The sequence below is a fragment of the Carex rostrata genome, chromosome 8, assembly GCF_964058835.1.
Source record: "Carex rostrata chromosome 8, lpCarRost1.2, whole genome shotgun sequence".
NCBI classification, from domain to species: domain Eukaryota; kingdom Viridiplantae; phylum Streptophyta; class Magnoliopsida; order Poales; family Cyperaceae; genus Carex; species Carex rostrata.
The window spans coordinates 3,763,322-3,774,392 of record NC_135925.1 but is presented as its reverse complement, the minus strand read 5'-3'; the positions used below and the strand labels follow the sequence as shown (position 1 = coordinate 3,774,392).

Genomic DNA, 11,071 nt, shown 5'->3' with positions numbered 1-11,071 from the left:
GCAAAAAACACATTATTTACCTCATCCAATAAATCCTGCTTTCAAGCTTAATCATGGTATTGTGCTAGTATATCTAATAATAATTTCAAACATTATTGGGTTCAACTCACACATTTATTTTTTGAATGTCTTTTCCAAATCAAAAGAATATGCACATTGCACCTTCGCTTATCGTCAAACTTAAAATTTTAGTTAAACAGTACAGGACACATGAAACAGCTAGGCTGACAAGACACTACAATTACCAGATTACTATAAATCAAAATTATAAAGATGTCAAGAATTTGACAAAGTTGAAAAAACAAAATTCAAGCAGTGGCATGTCTAAGATCAGATAACTTTGTGGCCTAATTTGTTTAGAACCAACGAAGCTCAAGAAATTCCATGAAACTTCGTAGCTGCATTTTCAAGCACCTGTGCTTATCAGAATGAACATAACAAAGGCAATATACATTTTCGATCAGTAAACCCACTTTAATTCTTACTGTTTGATACAGTGAACTAGTTATAATACTAGTATCGTACCTCGGTTAAGGTTGTGTTAAGGTTCTCAAATCTCTAATATCAGAACAAGTAAAAAAAAAAAAAAATCCCCTGCATAGTTTACTGATGTACTGAAAAAGTGGTGAATAAAACTGTACGAGGTGGCAAAGTTTGTTTATGCAGTGTCAAAAGTTTGTGCAAAGATATGTAACTAAAATCCCCTACTGATAAGCAAACAGCACATATCCCATTAATGTCAATTCTTTTTTTTTTTTGGCTCAAATCCATTTTGCTTATACAGTACTATTGTTATATGATATGACATTGTGTCGAGAGAATGTTTGTGCTTCTGCTCTCTACACTGGAAGGGAGGTTCCTTATTTGGCTTTTTCTGTGAAACTTTACACCGATTGCTTCTGAACAGGTCAAAAAAGCAAAGCTGTTCAGCTTAAATTTAGTGTTCTTTTGTGCTTATTTCTTAATTGTTCTCTCTCTTTTTCTCAATTTCATAATTTTTTGAGTGAAAGGAATAAAATTTATGTCAGAGCTGTAATTGAGTATCCACATCTATAGATGCAATTCTCGGGACATCTAAAAAAATGGAAATTTATGAAATATTCTGCCTTCTTGTAAAAATTAAACAACATATTCTTCCTTTAAATCTATTAACAAAATGTCCGCCTCTCTTCCGTTTACTGCCACTGTTTTGGTGCAGAAAATAAAAACAGAACCAACAGCTCTGTTTACGGTTTACTACTACTGTTTTTGCCTGTATTCCGTTTACTGTCACTTATTTTTTGTTAATACAGATCATTGATTCTGAACTCTTTATGTTCTTTTGTGAAGTATCTGGATCTGTGAATAGAACTGAAAAAAGTATCCATAGACATCATTCTTCAACTTAAGATAGAGATTGAGGTTGATAGGGCTTTGAGGAATGAGCTTAATTCTGATTGTTAGATGGTGTCCCAGTTCATCTTAATTACTATATATATCCACTGCAATATATGTCAGGGTTCTGTGAAACAAGGTAAGTGCTACCAGAAAACCTGTTTTTTTTTTTTATTTCCAATTTGTCGATACACGTATAGCTAGTGATGGAAACTTAAATATGATCAAGTAGTCAAGTATAAATAACCTAGTGTTATGTAACCGCAGGTTCCAACAAGCATGCTCCAATTTGAAGAATCTGGCATGAGAAATTTAGCAGTGCCAAAATCCGTGGTACATGCTGTAAACTCATAATCGAGCAAGATGTTTCTGGAAGTTACATCCCAATGTACTATTGGAGGATAGCAATCGTAATGCAAATGCGAGATAGCACATGCAACATCTCTCAATATAGCATTCCTTTTTGCCCAATCTAGTTCTATTGCTGCCTCAATATTGAGAATATTATGTAAATCCCTCTTCTCATAATACTTGTATACGAGAAATTTACTTTGTGGTGAGGAACAATAACCGAATAATTTAGCAACGTTGCGGTGTCGAATATGGGTTATAGTGCGAATCTCTCTATGGAATGCTTCAACATCTAGTGAGGTTTCACTGCCGGCTAATTGAATTTTCTTTACAGCTACTGTGTGATTATATGACTCTAAAATTGCTTTGTAAACTCTTGCATGGCTGCCTACGGGCTTTGAATGACAAAAAAAAAAAAAAAAAAAAAAAAAACTCTTGCATGGCCTCCACTTCTAATGCAATATTTCTCATCAAAATTGTTTGTGGCCCTTATAATCTCCTCATATGCATCTCTTCCATCAAAATTCCACACGGAAAAAATGTCTCCTCTACTAGGATTGCCAATGTGCTCTGATTTTGCTTTTCTCTTTTTTTGAGTTTAGAAGGTAAAGTTGCCAGATTAATAAAGAGGTAAGTAATGCACCAGCACAAGTTAGAGTTCCAATCAACTTAACCATTCGTAGTTTAGTTGAGCCATTCTTATCTTTAACAAGTCCATCACATGAGGGAAAACCTTGAACGGTGCCACATAGATCTGTGTTGTGTAAAATCCATTGTTCCGGGGCTCTCTGAGAAAGCTTTTATTAGGAACTGGACCCTCTAGTTGATTGTATGATAAATCCATGGTTGACAAGCTTAATAAGTCGCCCTTATGAAGACAAAATCTGACCAGTTAGATTGTTGTGAGATAGATTAAGATTTTGTAACACGATTAAGTGTGCTAGCATTATTGGTATTTCCCCGGTTAAAAAATTTGAACTTAAATCTAGGAGGTCCAGTAAGTATACTAAGTTTCCAAATCGAGATGAAATTGTTCTGGTCAGCCTATTATTACTGAGGTTTAATAATTCAAGATTAACACAATTGCCTAGTTCTTCTGGCACACTTGTGAAACTGTTTGATGATATATCAAGTTTTACTAAATCATGCAACATTCCCAACTCTTTTAGTACATTTCCTATGAAATTGTTGTGACTTAAATTTAGTTTGATCAATCGTTTTAATCTACCAAGTTCTACTGGTATGACCCCTGCTAGAGAATTTGATGATAGATGAAGATGCAGTATCCCATGTAAACTACCAATCTCAGGTGGTATAACACCACCAATTTTATTTCCTGATATGTCTAGAAATAATAAGTCACGGCATTGGGCCCACGTGGATGAAAGATTTCCTGAAAATTGATTAAAACTCAAATCTATGTGAACTAGATTCTTATAGACCCCAAATTGATTATATATGTCTCCATGAAATAGGTTTCTTTCTAGAGGAACATATGTTAAACTACTACAATTCTTCAAACTAATAGGAATTGGGCCTTCAAATTTGTTATCCTGCAAATTAACCCAATTGAGAACTCGCCCTTTGCACAAATCTGCAGGTACATATCCAGAAAGGCTGTTGTTTGTCAAGTCAATTCTAAGTAATCTTGTTAGATTATTCATTTCCTGAGGTATGGATCCAGATAATCTATTCATTGACATTTGTATGAATTCAATCATGGTTAAATTTCCAAAAGTAGTAGGAATTTCTCCGCTCAAATTATTATAAGATAGGTCTAGAGACACCATCTTTGTTAGCAAGCCAAATGTAAGAGGGATCGGTCCAGAAAGATTATTGTTCGAAACATAAAAAGTGTTCATATTACTTAGGTTACCAAGAGAGGTAGGAATTTCTCCACTCAAAAAGTTATTTGTTAGTTCTAGATCTATCAAATATGTAAGCTTGCCAATTTCAATAGGGATCGATCCGGAGAGATTATTATTCCAAAGATATAGATAGACAAGATTGGTTATGTTTTCAATACTAGTAGATACTTCTCCACTCAGAAAGTTTTTTGATAGTTCTAAATCTATTAAATGTGTAAGTTTACCAATTTCAAGAGGGATTGAACTAGAGAGACTATTATTCATAACATATAAAATATTCATATTACTGAGGTTTCTTAGAGTTGCAGGATTTCTCCAGTCAAGAAGTTATCTGCTAGTTCCAAATCCATTAAATGTGTAAGATTGCCAATTTCTTGAGGGATAAATCCGGAGAGATTATTACTGGAAAGGTATAAAAGTTTTAGCTTTGTCAAGTTTCCAATACTAGACGGGATCAAACCGGAAAAAAAAACATTACCACTGAGATCAGGATAGGTCAGTTTTGAGAAGAGATATATTGATTGAGGAATTACTCCACTAAATATATTATTATTGAGATAAAAAATTCTAATGGAAGGAAAAGCAGAGAAATTAAGAGCATCTAATTTCCCAACTAGACTCTTATTGGAAAGAGAAATTGCAGTAATGACTTGCCTTCTTTTGTTAATGTGGCGGCAAGTGATTCCGGTCCAGTTGCATGGGTGGACATGCTGATTCCAAGACGAAAGCGGTTGTTGGGTCTGGAGAATTGATTTCCAATGGAAGAGAGCTTGTGCTTGAGATGTGAGAGAAGATTGAACCAGAGGGAGTAGAAAGAGGAGGGTAAGGAACAAGAGAATGCCCCTCATTGCAGTTAATTAAAATGCTAAAAACTCAACTTATAATTGCTAGAGTGCATCAGAGCTTGCCCTCTTATAAGCCCAGTGGTGAGACAGAGGAATCAAAATTAATAGAGACAGGTAAGGGCAGTGGACTTATCAGTTCTGTGGTTCCAATTAACGTGCTTAGCCGCCATGTCGTCTTTGAATTAAAGTAATTGTGACTACTGGCGGTTTAGGCTCTGGTACTAGTAAGTCGTCGGTGTAATAACTTCAGCCCACCGGTCAGCTTAGAAAGTTAAATATTAACAGACCACATTATGTGTGGTTCACATATAAATTAATACCAAATAAATGGTTAATGCATGGCGATATATTCAAATTTGGTAATAATTCCAAACAAAATGGTTACTTGAATATCGTCATCTTTCTCTTCTTATTTTTCTGTTTATTTTTGAATTTGTGAAGAAAATTTACCAATTGACGTCATTTGTTAAAATACAAATAACCAAAGATAGTTGCACAATTAAACATTTAGATTGGTCAGATCAGAAAGGAAGCACACCAAACAACAAAACATCATACAAACTATTAGCAAAAATAGAAGTTTCAACAACAAACTAAATTTCAACGTGCAAGAAAGCACCGTAAAACACAAATTTGAAGTGATTTGGATCCCCCAATTCCACTCGAGACGATCACCAAGCAAAGTTTCACTATGTGAGAACAGAGACCACAAGATCATAAACAATCCCATAAGCATCCACTGTTCATAAAATTTGGTCTTTAGTAGATGATTTATGATAAAGAAAAATTAATACCGTTAAATATTATCAGTTGTTGTTATAATAAAATTTGTATATAAATCAAAGTTATGACTTTGATAAATAAACAATAAAATTCATTCAAGAATCGAATAACTTCTAGTTTAGAACACGGCGAAGATAAGTTGCTACACCGAAAGAAGAACTGCGAGAAAACAACAACAGAAAGCAAACTGCAGGGACAATTGTAAGTTCACATACCATCGGTACAATATTTGCTGTGTCTGCCTTCCTACCTCCATAGATGTTGAGAAATATATTACAGGAAAATGACACGAGCAGCGCAACAAGTGCAAAGAAAAATGAAATGTTGGCTAAAATGTACTTGGTTGGCAGTGCTCGCCTGAAATCCTGCTCCTTGTAAGAAGAGGTGAGGAGTGAAAGGAAGAGAACAAGCGCTGTGGAGGCACAGGAGAGGCCGAGAACATATGCATGGGAAAATACCTATCAATAATTTCAAGTTAGATCAAGATATTTCACCTCTACATGCCCTAATTTGAATGATAAACTTTTGGCTAGTGTATCTTTAAAACCTAGAGACCCATAACTCGTATGAAATATTAGGAGACATGTACCCATTATGACATCCTCTGGTGTACCTTTTGTTAATTGAAAAGCAACAAAAATCGGACTTCTTTCTCTCATTCATTAATGTAGAACTTTCATTTTAGGACAATGAGAAGGAAAGATAACTATAGGCTAGATGACTAGATCCATGAGTTTATATAAACAAACTTCTCTCTTTTGCAAGGTACCACATGTACCACAACGGGTATTCGAAACCACACAGAAAATTGTCCTTATAGCTTATAGTCTTTAGCTTGGGTTTCTTGTTATATAGAACAGTTTACAATATACGTACTTTGCAAAGCGCAAATTTGGTTGTACAATGAAATCATATCTCTGTTTTCAAAATTCAAATAGTTGATATGAACCGCTCAACATGATCTCCATATGACAATGTAGTTGAAGATCGAATTTTACTTTTTTTAGAATTTTTTTACTATTTTTTAGATAGGTTGAAAAAATCACTACTTTTGGATGGTCCACAATTTTTAAATTACATGATTTTCTACTAATTTAAAAAATAATATGAAAATTCTAAAAAGTGTAAAATTTGATCTCCAAGTACATTTTCATATGAAGATCATGTTGAACGGTACAGATCGGTTGTTCGGACTTTGAAAACAAAAATATAAATCCATAGTACGGATCGATGTGCGCTTTGCAAAGTACCATAGCCTCACTTGATTGACCATAATTTAAATATTTTATCACTAATTTTTGCAAAGGTGTAGTTTCAAGCTAGCACATGGCAAACCTTGAAGGCAATCTTATGAACAAAGATTGGATTGTTGTTGGAGTCTTTATCACCAGGGATGGAGAAACTAGAGGCGAACACAACAGCAGCTACAAGGCTAGAGCAGGTTTTCCCGACCTCCATCAGCTGCTCCTTGCCACTCTTTACCATATCCTTGTGCTTCTCTGTGAACAGTTCTTGCGCTGTCTTCTCATTCTGATTTCGGCTGTACTCAAGATCCTTTGGCACAAGCTTCTTCACTCTCTGCACCCACAAAGAATGTGAGTAATCTAAGAATCAGAATTTAATATATTATTGTAAGGGTATTGGGTTCTTGTCTATTAGTTCTGCTTTTTGAGCAACAACATTAAGTTTATCAATTGGTATATATGACAAGCATGTCATACAAAGTAATGCTTCTTATCATGAAAACAAAATAAATAGCAGATACCATCAGCGTAGGGTAAATAGTTGACAGTCATGTTATCAATGAAAAACATCATCTGAATTATGTAGTTGTATAAGCTTTCTTTTTGTAATTACATATATTTCAACCAGCATTCATATATACATTTCTCAAAAATATGGTAACCTCTCAGTCAAAAATTATTTGGTTCCACAGGGTTGTAAAAGTGTAACTACATCAAAAGAATGAAAGTATAATAAAGCCCATGTGGAATGCAAATAAGCACCTTTTTGGTATAACTATAAAACGTAAAAGGATGATATGAAGAAGTACGATTCCAGTTTTCATAGAAGTGGTAGCTGCAAAAATAATTAAGAAAATGATAAAGCTAATAAAAGCAAATAACTAACACCTCGAACCATTGGAGTTCAAACTGCATTTGCAAAGCAAAGCCTTGATCTTCCATCTCTTTCTCAGCTGCATAATGCAGGATGGTGTTCTTGGTCTTCTTCTCGATTGATGATAGAAGCCAGGAGGGCAAAATCGGGTTATTTCCTAACGTCCTTGATTCTATTATATCTACTATCTTCTCATGGCCATGCTTTATTGCCACTTGAAGAACATTCATTCCTTCAGCATCAAGATATGCTGCATGAAGCAAATATTATTCATCCATAATTAATGTGTGAAGGAATAATGTTGATGTGAGTTTACATATATAAATAGTTATTTAGAACATTTCCAGTAATTCTCATGTCAAAATGCCTTCAAAACTAAAAATAAAATTAGCTTCTATGAGGTTTAATTGAGGCTAGATGAGTCGAAGTCTCAGTTAAGTTCACTTTAATTATGCCAAGCTCAAGTTGCGCCCGTGCAGTTGATGATATGTAATTGGATTTTTTATCTACAGTTAACATACATCAACTGAAGTCTGGTCAGCTTTAGAAATTAAAATATATTTTACCTGCAGACTGGGGGCAGACAATCAAAATCCTCTCAACAAACTCATGAAGACCCATTTTAGCTCCAAGTGTTAGAGGCGAATCATCCCATCTAGTTATTTTGGAACCTTTTGTATTGCTATTGGTGCCAATTAAATTAGCATCATCTCCATGATTAAATGACACATTCGGTGTCATAGCAGGAGGCAATGAACTGTTTAGCAATGAACTGTTTAGTCTTGGAACCATGCTCTCCCCTTCAGGCACTCTTCCTTTTCCAATGAAATCCCAATAACCTGGATCCTTAGCCAAATAATCGATCAGGTCCATGGTTTGTTTGTGCTTTTCCTTCTGATATTGTAGATATTGGATCCTAGGAGATACTGCAAGTTTTCAGGAAATAAAATATAGGAAATAATAAGGCCAATAAAAACCAACAAAAACACAAATAATTCCTTTTCCAATTGTCATTCATTTCCTTCTTCAGAATATGTTTCTTAATTCCTAAAATAACCTCACAATTGTTGAAGTCTAAATTGGTAAATGTTGTTGTAACTTTCCATTTTTGTTGGCAAGAAGAATGTAGAAATCAAAGATCGAACTTCATGGCGTAAGTGTTACTTAAAGAATGTATCATATAATGTTTATTGATGATAATATGTATGAAATAAATACATTGATTAGGAGAGATTGGTTGCTCACATTGTTTTATTATATTGAAAGTGAGTAGCCGAGCCCATCGCACTGTTGCAAAATGCAAGGAAACTGGGTCAGTTAAGTACACATTAACAGGGGTAATTACATTTATATATTAAGCGAAACAGACACTGATACAAGCCAGGACAGGTAGATTACCTGGAATACAAGCAAGCTGTGAAAGATCAAATAGAGTGCTGTAATTGGGTCGAAATATTTTCCTTAGCTTTAGTAGAGAAAACACTCCTTCATCCTTCAAAATTCAATTGTAGTAGATTAGTCCTTCTCACTAACATTTTGACCCGGAATTACAATATTTTAGTAAACAAATAGTTTTAATAATAGGATAACTGGATAAGATTAGCATGCCCATTAATATGCATGCAGAGTGAAAGTTTCTTTTCCATACTTTTTAAGGAGAACCTCTTGTTTTTTTTTATTTTTTTATAAGATAGTAATTATGAGTACCTTGCATGAACTTATCAAAAGATCGTTTGTTGATGGTCTCGACAACTCCTCTTCATCGCCTTGGACACTCTGGTATCTCTCTTCCAAGGGAATAACTGTAACATATAAAAACATCAAATTCACAGAATTAAGGACATAGAATAGTCTAAGAGTCGATGTATTTGTTTGATGAAGTTGAGAAAGAAAGCACACATTCATAGATTAAAGATTCCAGGGAACCCAGTCTCAGTTGGCTCCTGAAGAGCTCAGGTATTGTTACCAGCAATTGTAATGGTGTTACGGCTTGTGCGTTGCGCCCTATCATCTGATCCTTGTATTCCTCTGCTATCTGAAGTGCCAGTTCTTTACCAAAAGAAAAAGAGGGGAAACAAATTTAAGCCTTCTGAATTACTTGACTTAAAATTCAAATTCGATTTAGTAACTACAAAATTGACACAGATTGCTCTGTCCCGGAGAAACAGTATATGAGAGGGTTGGTTTTGATTAAATCCGATTTTTTTTTGGATTGAACCTAGCTGATTTCTATCAGATCCTCCTTTTTGACTGCATGCCAGATTGTAGAATTACAAATGGTCAGCATGTGTATATGTTAGGTCCCAGTACACAGAGGAAATCATCACTTTGACATTTCATTGAACATCTCGTGTGCATTAAAAAGATAAAAAGAAATGTCAACAAGTGTACGATACTCTACAATACACTGGTTATATATTTTAACAGAGTAGTTTTTGGCTTCATGCAGAGCACGAACAACCTGAAGCGCTGTTTATATTCTGTAGTACGTGCGCTGCATTAAGCCAAAATTAATATTTTCAAATCATAACCCGAGGTTTATCCCTTTCGTTTATTTACCAAATAAGATCTCAAAGATTATCGGCTTTTCTGGGCCACATAGGCTGGTTTAGGCCAACCCAGTAAATGCAGAACAACAGAATCCATTCGACTAATAGAACAGTCAACAGCAGATCCAGTAATTTGGTGTTCTTTAACACAAGACTCCTCAGAGGTTGTAACTAGGGGTGCAAACGAATTAGATAATATCCAACCGTATCCAGATCCGTATCCGAAAATTAGATAGGATATCCAATATCTGAATATCTGTGCGGATGCGAATATGGATATCGTTTTGAATTTTAATTATCTGTATCCGAATAGTAGATATATACCATATAATTTATTATATATTATGAAAATATTTATGTATATATTTATGGATATCCGATATCCGATCCGTTTCTGTACGTATCCGTTAAATATCCGATCCGTATCCGAAAAATAAAAATCGGATATGGATATGGTTTTACCACTATCCGATCCGTTTGCACCCCTAGTTGTAACTCAATTTTAGAAATTGAGAAATAAATAACAGCTACCATACCTGGTGCATTGCCCATGACAGCACAATGCAACATGGTGGCGCCATCCTCCCTTCTCGCGTCAACCGGGCTATTCTTATCCACCAATGTCCAAAACACATCTGTTTCCCCATACAGTGCTGCCTTGTGCAAAGGTATCTCCATATGCCTATTCCTTGCCTCTAGTAGCCGAGGATTCTTATCCACCAGTGCTGTTGCTACTCTGACATCCCCTCTGGCTGCTGCTATGTGCAACGCAGTGTCTCCGTCATAATTTGCTGCCATCACACTTTCTGTCGGCATCTCGGATATTAGTTGAATAGCAAGATCACTCTTGCCATATGCTATCACAATGCTCAATAACGGATCTTCTGATAGGTTCACCGGGCCTATATGCATTAAAAATGAATTTGTTGAAATTGGTATATATGCTTTGGCTCTATCTTTGATAATTTTATTTAAAATTTTTGCCCAATCCCATGTGTTCTTCATTTGACGTACTTGAATGTGTGCATTTTTTTTTTTTTAATTAAAGGGCACCGGTACACCCAATATTAATTTTTCGATGCTATTCACAAGAGTTGAACCTGCATCTCTCTCTCCGTAGAGAGACATGACTTGTGCTACTGAGCTAAGCCCACAGTTCTTGAATGCATGTTCTTTTTCGAAT

General features: G+C 35.1%; 1 protein-coding gene across 1 annotated transcript; it reads right to left on the bottom strand.

The window, feature by feature from the left end:
- Positions 1 to 5,079: 5,079 nt before the first annotated feature.
- On the bottom strand, positions 5,080 to 10,790 carry LOC144558343 (uncharacterized). The gene is made up of 9 exons (XM_078307168.1): positions 10,425 to 10,790; positions 9,239 to 9,388; positions 9,047 to 9,141; positions 8,738 to 8,831; positions 8,585 to 8,626; positions 7,906 to 8,265; positions 7,354 to 7,589; positions 6,557 to 6,799; positions 5,080 to 5,679 (listed from the first exon to the last, which is right to left on the bottom strand). The coding sequence occupies exons 1-9, from the start codon at positions 10,702 to 10,704 to the stop codon at positions 5,335 to 5,337; spliced, it is 1,845 nt and encodes a 614-aa protein (XP_078163294.1). The 5' UTR covers positions 10,705 to 10,790; the 3' UTR covers positions 5,080 to 5,334.
- Positions 10,791 to 11,071: the final 281 nt, after the last annotated feature.